This window comes from Podarcis erhardii, assembly GCF_964252035.2.
Source record: "Podarcis erhardii genome assembly, chromosome: 17".
Lineage (NCBI taxonomy): Eukaryota > Metazoa > Chordata > Lepidosauria > Squamata > Lacertidae > Podarcis > Podarcis erhardii.
In genome coordinates, this window is record NC_138515.1 from 35,004,306 (window position 1) to 35,023,186 (window position 18,881).

The 18,881-nt window shown below is 46.9% G+C and overlaps 2 protein-coding genes across 3 annotated transcripts in view; one reads left to right on the forward strand and one right to left on the reverse strand.

The window, feature by feature from the left end:
* The window catches only part of CTC1 (CST telomere replication complex component 1), a 51,112-nt gene extending 36,169 nt beyond the window's left edge, over window positions 1-14,943 (reverse strand). Inside the window, exon 1 of one of the 2 annotated variants that reach the window (XM_081844821.1) lies at window positions 14,661-14,943. In XM_081844821.1, the coding sequence (XP_081700947.1) occupies window positions 14,661-14,764 (104 nt within the window). In that variant the 5' untranslated portion in view covers window positions 14,765-14,943. Of the gene's footprint in view, window positions 1-2,603; window positions 2,648-14,660 lie in introns of those variants that run through there. The other variant, XM_081844822.1, reaches the window with a different exon arrangement.
* Window positions 896-15,496, forward strand: LOC309332435 (tumor necrosis factor receptor superfamily member 1A-like). Its single transcript, XM_081845636.1, has 7 exons — window positions 896-1,549; window positions 1,928-2,117; window positions 2,824-2,952; window positions 3,122-3,268; window positions 13,582-13,661; window positions 15,002-15,063; window positions 15,331-15,496. The coding sequence occupies exons 1-7, from the start codon at window positions 1,511-1,513 to the stop codon at window positions 15,356-15,358; spliced, it is 675 nt and encodes a 224-aa protein (XP_081701762.1). The 5' UTR covers window positions 896-1,510; the 3' UTR covers window positions 15,359-15,496.
* The last annotated feature ends 3,385 nt before the right edge of the window (window positions 15,497-18,881 follow it).

Below are 18,881 nucleotides of genomic sequence, written 5' to 3' on the forward strand. Positions count from 1 at the left end.
TCCCTATTGAAGTTTTGATCTTACTGATTTCTGATTTTTCCCTGTCAGTCTTGCCATCCCATCTCTGCATACTCTAATAGTTTCATCTGCCAGTTCGCTTGTGTCGGCATCTCCTCTTTCCATCCCTGGGCCCTACTATAATTTCTATACCACCTTTCGCCTGAGGATCATGAGGCGGTTGACAATATAAAAACACAAAAATGTGTAATACACAAGTTGCATCTTTCTGGACTTTTGCTAGACAAAAGTAGCTTTCACCATTCCTGCACTTGCCAAGCCGGGAACATTTGGTGGTGTACTAGGACTATGTCCTGAAGCAGATATGGGAAGAGAGGCAGGAAGAACAGAACTTAAGAACGACATGCTGAATTTATGGAGGAGGTGGGGAGAGTCAGAAGGAACTTTTGCCAGTACAGTGGTACCTCGGGTTAAGTACTTAATTCATTCCAGAGGTCTGTTCTTAACCTGAAACTGTACTTAACCTGAAGCACCACTTTAGCTAATGGGGTCTCCTGTTGCTGCTGCGCCGCTGGAACACGATTTCTGTTCTCATCCTGAAACAAAGTTCTTAACCCAAGGTAAGATTTCTGGGTTAGCGGAGTCTGTAACCTGAGGCGTATGTAACCTGAAGTGTATGTAACCCGAGGTACCACTGTATCCCATGTGTGCAGATCAATGCAGAAAGTAGTCATACAATTTTTTTATGTACTCTCCTAACATGGTTGTGGCCAAGGAGGGGGCAGCTGCCCCCACTAAATCAAGAAAATAAATAAAAAATACTTACTGTAACTAAAAGTAGAAATTGTAGAAAGATTTTGAGAGATTTTCCTGAGAACTTTGGGGTTAAAAGAAACAGTGGAACCTTGGTTTTCGAATGTAATCCGTTCTGGAACACTGTTCAGCTGTTGAAACATTTGAAAACTGAGACGCAATGGGTGGTCGACAAAATCCATTGAGAAAATCGAAAAACATGCAGCAGAAGCCGTTCAACTTCCGAGGCGCGCTCGAAAACGGAAGCAATTCCTTCCGGGTTTTCGGCACTTGAAAACCAAAACCTTTGGCTTCTGAGACACTTGAAATCCGAGGTTCCACTGTAATTTAATACAACTGTTGTTGAGACACTTCATTCCAAATCTGCTAGACGGAGCCAGACAGAGGATGATGATAGGTGGGCACCCTGACGCCCCCCCCCCCCATAAATCCAGCTACCTGCCCCCCACCCAGTATAAATCCTGCCTACTCCCATGTCCACTTGTGGAGTTTCTGGGTTCACTGCCTTCTTCATATGACGAAGTAGAATCCTCTCAAGGCACTGTGGAGGTGGGAAAAGGCTAACTGTGTCCTGTGGGTGGGAAGTCAAGTCTCCACCCTTTCCATCATATTTTTTTTGGCTTCCTGTGCTATAAAGAACTTCGTTTACCAGGCAAGCAAATTTCACTCTCTTTGCCTGTGAGAGGTGTCAGAGTGAGGGTCCTGCCTGCAGGTGTAAGGGACAAGTTGGCCAAAAACTATGGCTCTGTTGGAGCTGCTCCCAGTTTTAGTGGCGATGGTAAGTGAGAAACCTGAAGGAAACTGGTCATCGAGGCTGGGAGAAAAGAGCTAAGTCCAGTGCTTTTTTTCTTTAAAAAATGTTTAGCGGTACTCTCATTTTGACTCAAGAAAATCACCATTTTATAGTTCAAATCGGGGGGGAAAAATACAGTAAATGGACAAAAGTACAAAGATTCACAAAATGTTTAGGGGTATGCGTACCCCTGCGTACACCCAGAAAAAAGCACTGGCTAAGTCAGCATTTTTTGTGAGAACATAACGGCTCTGTAAACGTTCACCTTCTGGCTTGTGTGGTGGATTCCCAAAACTGAGCCATTCTTAATGAAAAGTAGTTTGCCTCTATATGCTGGGTTTTGGTTTTTTCCCCCCTTTGCAGATCAACTTGAACCTCGTTCAGACAGACACAGGGGAACCACTCATCCCTGATGCTAAACCTATCCCTGCATCAGTTGTGGATAAGGATGCCCTCATCCACTCCAGTGGGATACAAAAGAGGGAGCTGGAATGCTCCGAAGGATACTATCTTCACCCGGATGAAACCCACTGCTGCCTTAAATGCCCCAGAGGTATGACAGAATGTAAAACAGAGTAATAACTGTTAGTTGTGATTTCCTGTTTCCGTGTACCCCGATTCTTAGAAAAGTAAATAATCCAGTTTTGGGAAAACATACTCCTCTGGAGTACAGTCGCACCTCGGAAGTCAAATGGAATCCGTTCCGGAAGTCCGTTTGACTTTCAAAATATTCGGAAACCAAAGCGCGACTTCCTGCAGCCAATCAGAAGCCATGGAAGCGGCACCAGACATTTGGCTTCCAAAAATAGTTTGCAAACCAGAACACTCACTGCGGTGTTCGAGAGCCAAAACCTTCAAGAACTAAGCTGTTTGAAAACCAAGGTACGACTGTATATGACAATATGGGATACACTTGTAATGAATGAGTTCTTGCAGCCAGTGGGAACTGCTTGAGGAGACAGAAAAAGGATAGTCTTTTTTTTCTTGCAACATATGTGCCCTTTTATCCTATCTCAGCAGAAAAGTAAATAGATCTTACCTAAAGACCAGATAAATATAAAATTCCATATATAATTAGGCTTCGTCCATGCTTTCTCTTGGGTTGTTGAATGTTTTGGAAGTCGAACTGTCTTCCGGAACAGATTGCAATCGACAACCGAGGTATGACTGTACGGAAACTTTCATTCCATGCTCAGCCTTGCATTTCTTGTCTCACTAAATGACTTTTTCCTACTTCCTCTTGGATAATTATTTTGCAGGAACGTACATTGCACAACACTGTTTAAACGCGGAGGAGACATCTAAGTGCTCAGTATGCTCTGAGGGTTCCTTCATGCCTGAAGATCATTTCTCTGAAAGGTGTCTTGGATGCCTTCAGTGCCGTCGAAGTAAGTCTTTTCTCTGTGTGTGTTCATGCCTGTGTTTTGGACAGGAGTAAGCAGCAGTAAAAGGCCCCTGCATTTGGAATGTTGCATGTGTATCGACTGTAGATTACGTGTTTCTTGAGCACTAATGGCCCACGTAGAATTAACCAACTCTTCCTCTCTTTCCTCTTAGCCTTTGGACAAATAGAAGTCTCCAAATGCACCAGTGAGCACGACACAGTTTGCGGTTGCGGCAGCGATCAATATCAAAGTAGCCGCAGTCTTGACTTTATGTGCAAGAGCTGCAGTGACTGTCCCGATGGAAGAATCCAGCAACCTTGTGAGTGCAATTAGGACAGAATCAATGAGTTTAAAATGTTACTACCTCCCACAAATTAATTCATTCATACTAGGAACAGGCTCTCTCACCCCTACAGCAAATGCAAAGCATTTTTCTTTGTTGCAAGCTGTGTGTGCCAGCAAAATTGAATTCCTTCAACTCTCCTTGTCCTATGATAGCGATTCTCCTTATTTTTAACCCTTCCTCTCCTCTCCAGCTTTATGTATTTCTTTTAACGTGATATGTCCTTAAGCCCAGCACCCTTAAGGCAGTATTAAATTTGAATGCTGGTGATGGGGATGCATTTATATAGTGCCCAAGCTTCTCAGAGCACAAACGAAAAGACAGTGGTGGTCGGTGATATTTTGAGGTGGTAGGGCTGCAGTTTTAACCTCACCGGGAAAGTGTGCTATTGCAGAGTACCGTTGCCTCCTTACTGAAACACATCCATTATTTTCTGTACATCCGTGGACAGGGGAAGTGCTAGGGATGAAAATTAAAGCTGCTACCAACTCTGGGCCTGACTAAGGGGGAACCGTCGCTGAGTTCACAACAATTCTTCCCCATACATTGAGGCTTCAGCAGACGTCTGTTTTAGTCGGAGCACCACTGATAACCCACAGAGAGAGAGACAGATATCCAATATGGGTTTTCATTTTGCTTGTTGTTGTTGTTGTTGTTTAGTCGTTTAGTCGTGTCCGACTCTTCGTGACCCCCTGGACCAGAGCACGCCAGGCACTCCTGTCTTCCACTGCCTCCCGCAGTTTGGTCAGACTCATGTTTGTAGCTTCGAGAACACTGTCCAACCATCTCGTCTTCTGTCATCCCCTTCTCCTTGCGCCCTCCATCTTTCCCAACATCAGCGTCTTTTCCAGGGAGTCTTCTCTTCTCATGAGGTGGCCAAAGTCTTGGAGCCTCAGCTTCACGATCTGTCCTTCCAGTGAGCACTCAGGGCTGATTTCCTTAAGAATGGAGAGGTCTGATCTTCTTGCAGTCCATGGGACTCTCAAGAGTCTCCCCCAGCACCATAATTCAAAAGCATCATTTCTTCGGCGATCAGCCTTCTTGATGGTCCAGCTCTCACTTCCATACATCACTACTGGGAAAAGCATGGCTTTAACTATACGGACCTTTGTTGGCAATTCATTTTGCTTAGCTGAAAACAAACAAGTAAGCATTCACACCCTTTCACAGCAAAAGCTCATGGACTTAACAAACTCGGAAGCAAAGTAAGGGAGTCCGCACTGGTGAAGGAGCAGATTCAAGGAATGGTGCTGAGCTCCACTTGTATGCCTTCTTACGTCACTTCTAATGACTATTAATCTCTCTTATTATAACTATCAACTTAATGGGTTACTCTTTAAAAGGCAAAAACACCCTGAAGACATTAAAATAACCTCTATATCTTAAAATCTAACCTATTAACTCTCTTAAGAGTCTTCTTAAGCACAAAATGTTCTCTTAAACATGCTATGTCCTTGTTCTGAACCCACACCAAAGATTCCTCCAGCACTTATTCTGACTACAGGATGTGCTCTTAGCTTGGTACAGAAAACTGACACCTAGAAACTAACACAATGCCCCCTTAATGCCACACATGGAGAGCAGCACATTGTCTACCCCTGGCCTAGGATTTTGAGTTCCCCTGCTGACATTTAATTCAAGCTTCTCAAACTTTATGTATGAACGATGAAGACTCTAACAAATAAGTGAAACATCCCGAACCAGAGTATATAAAATGTAGGTTTAATCAACATAAACATTCCTTTATTCCTACACAATCCTAGTGCTAATATAGCACTAGCGCTTATGGTGAATTTTAAAATGGTATTTAAAGTTCCAGCTTCCATGTAAGATATTCCAAGTATGGCTTTCAGACAAGACTGACTCCATATCTCTCTTAGAACCCTGCCACATGACATACACTTTTGAACTCAATAACACCTGCTCATCCTGAAGGAAGGTGAGGACAGATGACCTCACCTAGGCCCGAAGTCACCCCCCACCAAAGCAGGCTCAAAGCTTCTCAGAGCTTTTCAAAATCATTTTTCTCAGCAGCTAAAAGGCATTAGCTAAGCATCAGAAACATTCCGCTTGCTGTAACTAAAAAGATGCAACAAAAGGTAGGGAACACAGTCCATTGTTTCTCAGGCCTTTCTGATGCCTTCTGGCCTTGCTAAAGAACCACATTGCAACTTACTTTCTGTCCCGGAACCATGCCAGAATGCCAAAGAAACTAAACCAACACACAGAAACTTTTAAAATGTGAGGAACATGCACTTCTAAATGCATGCGCTTTTCTTCCCCAAACAAATCAATGTTCATTATCTGAAAGAACAAAATATTTCAGCCAATAAGGCAAGAGTAATTGTTTCATTTGAGCCATGGCACATAAGAGCATAGCAGAAAAACATATTTGCAATTCAAGGTTTCCCCACTGGTTTTCAGGGGTTGGGGAGCTGCTCTTTAGTGCTCAGTTGGAGCAAATGACAATTGGGTTTGCCGTTTGCCACGAATTGCTGTTTGTTCTGATTTAAAGCTAAATATTGAGTTTTCCCCGGGAAAGGAGCAGGGCAAGGGGGAAACGCTGGGACCTGTGCTTTCCATTTTTTTGATAATAATTTTTATTAGCTTTCTATTACAGTCCAATATTAGCCTCATTAGTGTTAAGTTGTGGGTTGACATAGCAGACGACACAGCGATTTCTCCAAGTAGCTCTTTATTTCGTAAGCTGGAATAGAACTGACTGCAAACAGCTCAGCCGGCCTGCTTTTATAGGCAGCCGGCTGTCAACATTGTAACAACAACAGCCCAGAGTTCCCGCCTAAAATAACTGACGCGGACCTGAGGGAAAACTATCTACAGACCTGAGTGAAAACTATATACAGTATCCCCCTGCTGGCCCAGGGTGAAACTTCACTACATAACACCCCTCCCCACCGAGATAAGGCGTTAGTTACAATCGTAATGGTTTCCTTATATACAGCACTACGCGTAATGGTTCAATTAGGCACAAAAGCATATTGGTTACATTTCCCATACTTAGACCAACAGTGATACATGTCCAACAACATAGTCCTTTAAATAAGTTGGGCGCTTGGAAACTCTGCCAGACCACCGGGGACTGGTAGCCAAGTCCGGGGGGCCACACAGTTCTTGCTGAGGCTGTGGTGCGACCCTAGGTGGCGTTGGAACCAAATCCCCTGGATCCGCTGCTGTGGGTGGAGCCTCCGCAAGTGGAGTGGTCTGAGTCTGTGGTAAGTCTGGCAGACCCTCTGAAGCGGCTTGGTTCGGCTCCACGCTGGCAGTTTGCGAGGGAGGTGTAGGTGGGGCCTCGCCATCTGTACGTGTCTCTTCTGGAGCCGCAAGCGCAGTTGGGGGCACCTCGGTAGTGTCCAAGTCCCCAACCCTGCGCCTAAGCTGGTCTATGTGCCGTCGCCACAAGCGTCCGTCTTTGAGTGCCACCTGGTACGAGCGAGGTCCAGTGACTCCCACTACTGTGGCTGGCACCCAAGGAATGTCCCCCACATAGTTCCGGGCAAAGACCTGGTTTCCTGGGACAAATGACCGTGGCGCGTTGGCACAGCCTGGGGGTTCAGCCACGGCAAAGTCCGGGTGTAGCCGGTCGAGCGGTGACCTGAGGCGGCGGCCCATAAGCAGTTCAGCAGGACTCCTCCCTGTGGCTGCATGAGGGGTGATGTGTTGCACGAACAAGTATTCGGCGACCCGCTCATGCCAGTCTCCCCGGTCCAGGCGCGCCAGTGCCTCTTTTGCCGAGCGCACCATTCTTTCCGCTTGCCCGTTGCTGGATGGATGAAAGGGTGCCGTTAGGGCATGGCGGATGCCCAGTCCCAAAAGATACCGCTCAAACGTGCCTGACGTGAACTGTGGTCCGTTGTCAGAGACAAGGACATCAGGACACCCATGCGTTGCAAACAGGCCTCGCAGCACCCGGATGACAGCTTCGGTAGTGGTGGAGGGCATCAGGGCGACCTCCAGCCATTTGGAATAGGCGTCCACCACTACCATAAAGGTCCGGCCGTGAAAGGGGCCAGCCAGATCGATGTGCACCCTCGACCAGGGTGTCTTTGGCGTCTCCCAGGTGTGTCCCTTAGCTGCCGGTGGTGCAGGCCTCGACTCTTGGCACGCTTGACAGGCGGACACCCAGGCAGTGATGGCATCGTCCATATTAGGCCACCAGACGTAACACCGAGCCAACGCCTTCATTTTGACAATTCCCGGGTGGCCAACGTGCAGAGCCTCCAGGACGCGCTGACGGAGTCCCTGGGGAATCACGACGCGGTCTCCCCACAGCAGACAGCCGCGATGAGCTGAGAGTTCATGTTGTCTGGTTGCGAAGGGCTGGAACTCCGATGCAAAAGGCCCTTGTGGCCACCCCCTCCACACCCAGTTGAGCACCCGGCTGATGGTGCGATCCTGGGCAGACGCGGAGGCCACAGTGGCAGCTGATACAGGCGCTGCCGGAAGATCCTCAATCAGAAGGAGCGATGAAGCTGGAGCCGGGTCTTCCACAAATGCTGGAAGAGGGCAACGGCTGAGGGCGTCGGCATGGCCCATCGATTTCCCCGGGCGATGGATGAGCCGGCAGGAAAACAGTCCATCGCAGCATGCGTGGCGAGAGGACCGGTGGAGTTGGACGATCACCGGCGAGGAGGCCCAGGAGTGGCTTGTGGTCAGTGATGAGGTCAAAAGTCCTGCCATAGAGGTATTCATGGAACCTCTTCACTCCAGCCACAAGTGCCAATGCCTCCTTGTCGAGCTGGCTGTAATTCCGTTCCGTCAGAGATAGTGTCCTGGAAAAGTAGGCGAGCGGTGCTTCTCTTCCATCTGGAAAACGGTGACTAAGGACAGCACCGATGCCAAAAGGTGAGGCGTCGCAGGCAAGGACCAGCGGCCTGGATTCACTGTACTGTACCAGCACACTGTCTGATGAAAGGAGAGCCTTAACCGCGTTGAAGGCCGCCGTCTCCCGATGACCCCAGGCCCAAGGCGTCTTTGTACTAAGGAGTCGGTGAAGAGGCTCAGCCACTGTGGCTTTGTGGGGCAGGAACATGTTATAAAAGTTCAGCAGCCCCAGGAACGCCTGCAACTCCGTCTTGTTCTTTGGGGTGGGGGCCTGCTGGATAGCGCGGATCTTGGATGTGGTCGGGTGAAGGCCGGAGGCATCGATAAGATAGCCCAGGAACTCTACCTGTGGAACGGCGATCTGGCACTTCTCCCTCTTTACCTTGAGCCCGGCCTCTTGGAACCTGGTCAGCACGGCACGGAGGCGCTCGAACAGCTGCTGGTGTGAGTCTGCAGACACCAAGACGTCATCAAAATATGGTACCACGCCCGGAAGCCCTTGCAGGAGACGCTCCATAAGGCTTTGGAAGATGCCAGGAGCCACACTCACCCCGAACTGCAACCGGCGGCAACGGAATGCCCCCCGGTGGGTGACGATCGTCTGGGCTTCAGCAGTGGCATCATCGACTGGCAGTTGTTGATAGGCTTGGGCAAGGTCCAGCTTAGCGAAGACCTTACCCTCACCCAGGGAATGTAGCAGGTGTTGGACAACAGGAACCGGATAAGCGTGCTGCTGAAGTGCCTTGTTGATCGTGCACTTGTAGTCAGCGCAGATTCTCACCGACCCATCTGGCTTGACAGGCGTGACGATGGGGGTTTCCCACTTGGCGTGGTCAACCGGCTCCAAAACTCCTTGGGCGATCAGTTTGTCCAGTTGTTCGTCCACCTTAGCCTTGAGAGCAAAGGGAACCCGGCGTGGCTTTAGCTTGATGGGGGCGACTTGTGGATCAAGGCTAAAGGAGATGGGCGTACCTGTATATTGCCCCAAGGTGCCGTCAAAAACCTCGGCAAAGTCTTTGACCAGACCCTCAGTCTCTGCGTTAGAGATGCAGTTGATGCCGGTGACTTCCAGGCCGAGGGCATCAAACCAGTCTAGCCCTAGGAGGCTTGGCCGCTGACCTTCGACCACCACCAACCGGAGCAGGCCCGAAAAATCCTTGAAGGCGATCCGGAACCGGCCAACGCCTACCACGGGAATGTCGTTTCCCTGGTAGTCTCTCAGGTGTACGCGGTGAGAGTCGAGTTGCCTTTTGGACACTCTGGGTACCAGTCTTTTGATGGTGCTCCACGACACGATGGACAGGGCAGACCCGGTGTCGATCTCCATGTCACATGGAGCTCCTTCAATGAGCACCGTGACGTTCAGCTTGCGTCGCGTAGGCGAGTCGGTTTGGCCAATCGTGGTTCCAGACGGGCAGCGGCAGTTGGTGAGAGCGAAACAACTTTCCTTGGCAGACTGGAGTGAAGGCTTGGACTTGCGAGTCGATGAAGGGGGGGTGTCAGACGGAGCCGATCGGCAGACCTTAGCGATGTGGCCCCTTCTGGAACACTTCCTACAGATGGCGTCTCTGAATCGACACTTGGCACGGGAATGGTTGCCTCCGCAGCCGGCACATTCCGGTTGGCCCTTGGACTTCTGTTGGAACTTCCTGTGCTCCCGCTTTGTCTGGTGCACGTCATCGCCTTCACTGGAGGATGCCTCATCACTGCTGGCCTCTTCATGATGCACCGGAACTGGCTCCCTAGCAAGACGTGGGCTGCTGCACTTGCGGATCTCCTGGGCGGAGCGTTCAGCAGCTTCTGAGGCCACAGCCTCCTCAATGGCTTTCTGCAGCGTGAGGTCTGGCTTGGCGAGGAGACGCCGTTGCAGATGGATGTCCCGGACCCCGCAGACGATTCGATCCATCAGGGCATCGTCTAAGTCTCGGAACTCACAGTGCATTGCAGCCTGTCGCAGGGCGGTGGTGTAGTTGTTGATTGACTCCCCCTCTGCCTGGTTCCGGTGGTAGAACGCATGGCGGGCAGCAATCTTGGACGGCTTTGGTGCGTAGTGGTTGCGGAGCTTCTCTTGGATCGTGTCCCATGGTGTTGCCTGGACTGCTTCGGGCGCAACCAATGCTCGGGCCGTCTCAAACACCTCAGGCCCACAGAGGCTGAGGAACAGGCCCCGCTTACAATCCTTTGATACTGCTGTCAGCTCGTTGGCTTGGAGGTAGCAGTCGAACCGAGCGAGGTAGGAATCCCATGATTCAGAGGCTGGCGCAAACGGCGGTAGAGGCACAAGTGAAGCCATGATTCCGATGCCGGCGTGAAGGGCGATGGATGGAAGACCGTGCTCTAGCCAGAACAGTCAGCTCTGAATTGGTTCTGTCCAGTGATTTCGCTCAGTGATTTCGCTCTGTGATTCAGCTCAGTAATTCAGCTCAGTTCAGAGGCTGGCCGCATCTGGCTGTGCTCTGATGTCCATCCATCCCACCTTCGTCGCCAGTGTTAAGTTGTGGGTTGACATAGCAGACGACACAGCGATTTCTCCAAGTAGCTCTTTATTTCGTAAGCTGGAATAGAACTGACTGCAAACAGCTCAGCCGGCCTGCTTTTATAGGCAGCCGGCTGTCAACATTGTAACAACAACAGCCCAGAGTTCCCGCCTAAAATAACTGACGCGGACCTGAGGGAAAACTATCTACAGACCTGAGTGAAAACTATATACAGTATCCCCCTGCTGGCCCAGGGTGAAACTTCACTACATAACAATTAGAACAATGCCAGATTATAATACAATTACTAATACCAATCGTACAAATACCAGCTTATATAATTTAGGTGGCCCCCTCTCATGCTGGAATTGATGGTTGGAAGGTTTTGTTTATTTCTGTGTTCCAAAATCTTATTCATTTCAGTTACATTCTGGTCAAAGTAACAACCCCTTAAAGAACAATTGCAATGCAGTATAGTTAACGTCTATTCATGTTGACACGTTAAATGATTTATAAAACTGCAAGTGAGGCACTCAAAACTAATCCTTGTTCTTCATGTGTGACAATTATTCTGTCTGTGATGTTTCTTCATGTCCTTGTAAAATGTTATGTCTAAGCTGTGCTTTCTAAGTGTGGGGCAAGCAAAATGGGAACCAGCCCAGACAGACAGATATCCAGACAGACTTGGATCCACAACTTTACATTATAGAAATTCACTGACAAATGCTAAATAAGCAAGGCAATCAAAAGCATGCTATCCAGCCATAATTGGGAACGAAACTGATATATTTGTCTCAACCCCTACACCGCACATTTGACATTGGACAGAATTTATCTAACCAGCCCCATCAGTGGAAGTCCTATGCAAGGATTTCTGCCTGAGGGGTTGGGGGGATGCCCAGAACAGCGCTGGGGGCAGAAAGAAAGGGGGATTGTTTCGTCTGGCAAACTGGAATTTTTGCACAGACTGAACAATTGGAAGAGCGTGGCATCGAATTCTACCCAACAGCTCTCCGTTCCCCTCTCTGCAAAGAATTTCAGTGCAAGCTGCTACCTCCCTTCCCAGGACACTCAGACTTATTTAAACAGCACAGTCCAATGAAAAGCACAAGCCTTTGTTTTGTGGAGTTTGTGCTTTGCAAAATGTTTTACCTTTGCAGTTCAGCTGTGTTGTCCCCCCCCCCCCATACGAGCTCCGCACTCCCCAATTCCTCCCTTCAGTTAAGCCATTTAGTAACAAGAGAGGGATGTTTAAGTGTGCCGTGTCATAATTCATGTTGTGAATTTCGTTTCTGTCAGTTGTGTAAGAGCTGAAGGCGTAAGAGTTCCCATCAATGGAAAATATTGCACGATTTCACTGCCATCTTCAAACTGCTTCTTTTTTTCTACTTCCCTTCCTCCGAAGTATCTATATCCTCTTCCACCTCGTTGCTTGTTTAATTTTTTGTTTTTAAAGAAGCTTCTTCTTATTATGTCTGCTTATGTATGCATGTATTCACTCATCCACAAATGGTCCAAGTCTGCCTTTTCTCTGTATTCCTATCTGAGCATCGTTGTTGTGGAGTAGTTCCCTTCCATTTTATTTTAAGAGTGTCCCCTTTCTCTATATACTGTAATTGGTCATTGTCCTCCATCTGACTAGAACAGGAGTGGCCAACATGGCCCTCCAGAAGTTGCTGGACTAGAAATCCCATCATCCCCAACCATAGACTTGCCGTATTTCAAAAGGTACACCCTAAAAGTTGTTTTAGGAAGGCCCCAAATTGTTGAGCTTTTTTATTCAGAACGCTCAAAAGTTGTTGAGCAATTTCCAATTGACTTCTCTAAGATCCGGGATAAAGCAGAGTTTAAAAAACACACCTGGAGAGCACCACATTTTGTTCCCCTGGGCTAGAATTTTGAGCTCCCTGCTGCATCTCATTGTGGTTTTTTGGGGGTGGTATTTTCAGGGACGCAATACCTTTATTTTTTCCAAGCAAGCTCCAAAATATTTAGTTGTGGTGTATATATATAATTTTATCTGGGGAGATTTAAGGAGGACTTAACAGTAATCAAATTAGCTATTTTGTCTAAAAAGTTTCGATTTAGAAAGCCTAATAAATTGAAGCAAAAATTATATCAGGAGCTAGTAATTATTCTGCAGTTCCATAATCTTACTTTAATATTAGGAATGCAACAAATTGTCTATTATAAGATTATGAGCAAACAGATGAGCCAAAACATGACATGAGGCATTTTTAACAAATTCCAAAATCCAAAGTTGAAAGAAGCTAAAATCTTCATTCAGCTGTAATTTTTTATCTTGCTTTTTAAATGCAAAATGACGCATCTTTCCAAATGTAACTATTTGGTGCTTGTTTTCAATGATTGAAATGGTTGAACAGTTCCCTCCTGTGTCACTGTCGGAAACAGATTCCTTTTCTTCTAACCATGCTGCTAATTCACCCATTCTCTTTTCGCCCTGCAGAGGGCACAGTTAAATGTGCTGACACAGGAGATCTGTGATCAGGACCTCCTGCAATTTGTTCCTAATGTAACAACAACACTGGCCCTGATTCAGATTAGGAGCATAGTGCTGGGAAAAGTTGCTGGCTCCTTCTCATGTCCTCTGATTCTTCTTCTCTAGTGCTGTTTTCTTGATTAAAATCCCATCTCTGAAGCTACTGTTTTCCCCAAGAGGAAAAAATACGCAGGTATTGTCTGAGAACCTGTTATGTCTCCGCCTGTAAATTGGCCCCACAGTTATCAATGGGAAAACCACTGCATATGGGAAGTGTTGATCAGATTTTGGCACCCTTCTGCTGTTGTTGAATTGCCTTTAAAGCCACAAGTGATCCTGAAGGTGGAACTTCTGCATCACATCTAACTTGTCCCCAGATAATAAACACCACTTAGGAGCTACTGTGTTTGAGTGAGATCCAAATCACTGAAATAAAATATCTCCTTCTCTCACTTACCTTTTCTTTCTAGGTACCAAATTCAGTGACACAGTATGTGAGAGTGCCTCCATGGATTTTTTCTCCCAAAAACAAATGCTACCCATGCAGCAGCAGGTGGGGGAAACCTTGTTATCTGTCTTACCTGCATAAAAGGTGGGAGTACATCTTTGTAGAAAAACAGTATCCTAAGGGTTTAGCCCAGGGGTCAGCAAACGTTTTCAGCAGGGGGCCGGTCCACTGTCCCTCAGACCTTGTGGGGGGCCGGGCTATATTTTTTTTTTTGGGGGGGAATGAACCAATTCCTATGCTCCACAAATAACCCAGAGGTGCATTTTAAATAAAAACATACATTCTACTCACGTAAAAACACGCTGATTCCCAGACCGTCTATGGGCTGGATTTAGAAGACAATTGGGCCGGATCCAGCCCTCGAGCCTTAGTTTGCCTACCCATGGTTTAGCCCTTACTAAGAGCTTCTCCCAGTAGTGGTTTTCCCAGTAGTGGTGTATAGAAGTGAGAGCTGGACCATAAAGAAGGCTGATCACCAAAGAATTGATGCTTCTGAATTCTGGTGCTGGAGGAGACTCTTGAGAGTCCCATGGACTGCAAGAAGATCCAACCTCTCCATTCTGAAGGAAATCAGCCCTGAGTGCTCACTGGAAGGACAGATCCTGAAGCTGAGACTCCAATACTTTGGCCACCTCATGAGAAGAGAAGACTCCCTGGAAAAGACCCGGACGTTGGGAAAGATGGAGGGCACAAGGAGAAGGGGATGACAGAGGACGAGATGGTTGGACAGTGTTCTCGAAGCTACCAGCATGAGTTTGACCAAACTGCGGGAGGCAGTGGAAGACAGGAGTGCCTGGCGAGCTCTGGTCCAGGGGGGTCACAAAGAGTTGGACCCGACTAAACGACTAAACGACAACAAGATCTTATCCACACTTCCTCTTGTCCTGCTGCCCCCCCAAACTGTTTTTAGCACTCAGTTGGATGAATCCTTACTCCCTTTGGGGGGGGGAGGCGGGTATAAACAAAATAAAACTATACAAATAATATTTCAGATGATGATAGGATTCTCAATGCCGTGTTCATAAAACAATAGTATTAAACGTCTGGCTGGCACTTGGACAGCTTTTGAGAGCCTTTGCAGGGGAGAATTGCCGAACAGTTGCAAAAGCTTCAACATCTTTTCCTCCTGCCTCCCAGTCTTCCATGTTTCGTAAAAGGAGCAAATATAGAAGCCAAATTAGGTAGCTTTACCCAAGGCAGAACTTTGTTAAACCAACCAAAATGTCACAAAATAGTATGCAAGATCCTGACTTCCCCAAAAGACTCCTTTCTCTGAGTAGAGATTCAAGGGGGCAATGAAATAGGAGGAACTATAAAGGAGCTATAAAGCAGTATTTACCGGTATTTCCTGTGCAACTAAGGCCTCCTTTTTCCTGTTTCATTTGCAGTCAGCCAGATTGCCAGACAGACTGCAACATCGGGCTCAGAAACGAAAATTATTCAAGTGAGTTCTGGAATAATAGGGTCGGGAACCTCAGGCATGGGGGGGGGGGGGTACAGACCTCCAGGTCTCTCTTATTTGCCCTTGACCTGCTTCTCTCATATCCAGAGCAGGAGGAGATGATTGGGGGGTAAAGCCCAGAATATCATTACATTTTCTTTTTAGTGGAAAGTGGAGAATCAGTAGCCAATAGGAAAATTCCCCATTGCAGGAACTGGTTTACTGGGCAGTGTTATTCACCATCAATTATTTTTGAATGTTTCCCCACAGATTCCCTTATCGGCCTCTTAGTAAATAGGAACTGAGGGAAGGCTGTATACCTGGAGCTATGGATCTCTGCAATGGAGAAGAGTTTTCGCCCCATTTCTGGCATTGCTGGAACCAGCTGTAAAACATTTCATTTTAAAAATATAAATATTTAAAATAAAACATTTCACCTATTTAAAATAAAACATTTCACCTATTTAAAATAAAACATTTCACCTATTTAAAATAAAACATTTCACCTTCACATTTCTGTTGTTTTCTCCCTGATCTAGTTTTGGCCCCTGTACAACCAGATTCCTTGATGGGAGAGTACTAGCAGCAAGCTGCTCCCTGCCATTACTGTCTCCCTGCTTTATCCATTTTTACTTCACTGTTTTCTGGAAGAGAGTAAAAACAGGGTTGCTGCCATCAGCGTAGCCAGGATTTTTGTTAGGGGAGGCAAGACAATGTTGGGAGGGAAAGGACTTTTTTGGGGGGCAGAACTGACGTGACTGGTCAGTTGGTTGAGTATTTCTATTGTTTTACTTGATCTGGTGGGGGGGGCAGCTTCTCCCCTTGGCTATGCCCATGGTTGCTGCAGGAGCGGCCTGGGTCAGCAATGGCAGAAATGCAGAACTACAAAGACACACACAGGAATGCCTGAGAAATAAAGCCCACATGGTGCTGCAGGATAGCAGGATCAGGAACAGACAGAAACAAAGAACATCCCAGTGCGTTCAAGAGGTTCCTTGGTGCTGTTGAGCAGCGCAGGTGATCAAACAAACTCAAGTTATGCAAAAACAATAGCAGCAGAGATGCAACCATTTTTTGTTACAGTACTCACCAGCAGGGAGTACTGATGTATATGGTAAAGAGGATGTGGGTGGCGCTGTGGTCTAAATCACTGAGCCTCTTGGGCTTGCCAATCAGAAGGTCGGCGGTTCGAATCCCTGCAACAGAGTGAGCTCCCGTTGCTCTGTCCCAGCTCCTGCCAACGTAGAAGTTTGAAACCACACCAGTGCAAGTAGATAAATAGGTACCGCTCCGGTGGGAAGGTAAACGGCATTTCCATGCGCTCTGGATTTTGTCCCGTTGTCCCGTTGTGTCAGAAGCGGTTTAGTCATGCTGGCCACGTGACCCGGAAAGCTGTCTGTGGAGAAACACTGTCTCCCTTGGCCTGAAAGCGAGATGAGCGCCGCAACCCCAGAGTCGCCTTTGACTGGACTTAACCGTCCAGGGGTCCTTTTACCTTTTATACTGGTGCATACAGTATGGAGGTCAAGGAGGATTAACAGGGATGCATCTCCCCTATCTCTCCTGACAGAGGTCATCATATAAGGTGACCAGGGCAATTTTTGTGTCCAAGCCTGGATGATTTGACCAGGACAAGGGAGTGACGTCAATATCCCCCAACTTTCAGATCACCCTCTTCCCGGTCCGGTTGAAAATACAAGATTCAGAATGCAGTCTGCAATATGTGTTGGGCTGATGACATGTGGCAGACATGAAGTCCTGAGCCACCTCAGCATGGATATTGAAGCCCACCAGAACCAGCAGCCTGAGAGTCCTCAAGCCTCCCTATGAGACCAGCTCAGGTAGGGTGACTGCTGGGCAACGAGGCAGGTGGCAAACCAGCAGAATCCCTAATATTTACTCAACACCAGGCACAAACACTGTAGATCTCCATTCAGCTGGTCAGAAAATTGGAGTAAGAAAGAAAATCTCTCTAGACTACAACAACGCCCCCTCTGCCCCCAGTCCACAAGTCTGTCCTGATGCTTTGTCGAATACACAGGTGGGCACAATTGGGTGAGATAAGCTTCTCTCTGTTCACCCACCCAGGTCTCCGTGATACAGACCAGATTGGCCTTCTCATAAACACGTTGTTGTTTATTTGTTTAGTCGTGTCCGCCTCTTTGTGCCCCCCTGGACCAGAGCACACCAGGCACTCCTGTCTTCCACTGCCTCCCTCATGCTGGTAGCTTCAAGAACACTGTCCAACCATCTCGTCCTCTGTCGTCCCCTTCTCCTTGTGCCCTCCATCTTTCCCAACATCAGGGTCTTTTCCAGGGCGTATACTCTTCTCATGAGGTGGCCAAAGTCTTTGAGCCTCAGCTTCAGGATCTGTCCTTCCAGTGAGCACTCAGGGCTGGTTTCCTTCAGAATGGAGAGGTTTGATCTTCTTGCAGTCCATGGGACTTTCCAGAGTCTCCTCCAGCACCAGAATTAATCCATTCTTTGGCGATCAGCCTTCTTTATGGTCCAGTTCTCACTTCCATACATCACTACTGGGAAAACCATGGCTTTTACTATACGGACCTTTGTTGGCAAGGTGATGTCTCTTTTTTTTTATGAGGTTTGTCATTGCCATAAACACATAAATAATAGCAGTGTCCTAAGAGTTATTTGGGGCATGAAAAATAGCTTGTGTGTTCAGAATATAGAACCATTACAATGCTGCAAGGAGCATCATTTGGCTTTAAATGTAAGTCCTTAATAGGTGGTTTTATATCTGAAAAAAATACTAAATTCTCTGTTTATTACTAGTTTCTTAGCTCCAATGTGAGGAGCTTACAAGGCTCCATGCCGTGAAGTGTCGGATGGCTTGGAAAGGGAAGCCGATACCCTACCAGATAGGAATGGCAAATCAAGTTGTTAGACTATGCTGAAATGGCAAAACTGACCGGAAAGCTCTGGAACCAAGAAGATAAATATTTCAAGAAATATTGGGGGAAACTTATAATTTACTTAGGAGACCATTGTAAACAGATTAAAACATTAGCAGGATTTTAATCTCACTTGTAACGTAACAAATACTATGGACAATGTTCATAGATATAAAATATAGATTATGAAATAATATGCAGTTGGAAACATTGACAATAGGACTCATGGAGGGGATGGGGGGGGGAGTCTCGAGATCCAAGGAAAACTCTATATATGGATATGTATTTGCAGTGCTTTTTTCTTTAAAATTGTTTAGGGGCACTCTCCTTTTCCTACTCATATTGAAATACTGCCTCTCAATGAGGCCAAACTTAGATTCACAAAATGTTGAGGGGCATGCGTTCCCCTGTGTCCCCCCAGAAAAAAGCACTGCATATTTGGTTTTGTTATAAATTTATATGTTAAATCGAATAAAAATGATTTTTAAAAAAGGAAAGGAGAGCTGATGGATTTATCCAGTGCTTTTTTTCCTGTTAAAAATGTTTGGGGGTCCTGTCCTTTTCCTACTCATATTGAAATACTGCCCCTCCGTGAGGCCAAACCTAGATTCACAAAATGTTTAGGAGTATACAGCAAAAAGCACTGCGTATTTGGTTTTGTTATAAATTTATATCTGTAAAAATCGAATAAAAATGATTTTTGAAAAAAGGAAAGGTGAGCTGATGGATTTATCCAGTGCTTTTTTACTTGAAAAAGTTTGGGGGTCCTCTCCTTTCCCTACTCCTATTGAAATACTGAGGCCCTCCGTGAGGCCAAACCTAGCTTCACAAAATGTTGAGGGCTTTGCGTATCCCTGCGTTTTCTCATGACTGGATTTCTCCTCAGCGCCATTGCCCAGCCTTTTGTGA

Coding starts and splice junctions, on each gene's coding strand:
- LOC309332435 (XM_081845636.1), top strand. CDS start 1,511: ATGGCTCTGTTGGAGCTGCTCCCAGTTTTAGTGGCGATG. Junction 2,953..3,121: donor ATGCCTTCAGTGCCGTCGAA/GTAAGTCTTTTC, acceptor CTTTCCTCTTAG/CCTTTGGACAAATAGAAGTC. Junction 15,064..15,330: donor CAGAAACGAAAATTATTCAA/GTGAGTTCTGGA, acceptor GTTTCCCCACAG/ATTCCCTTATCGGCCTCTTA.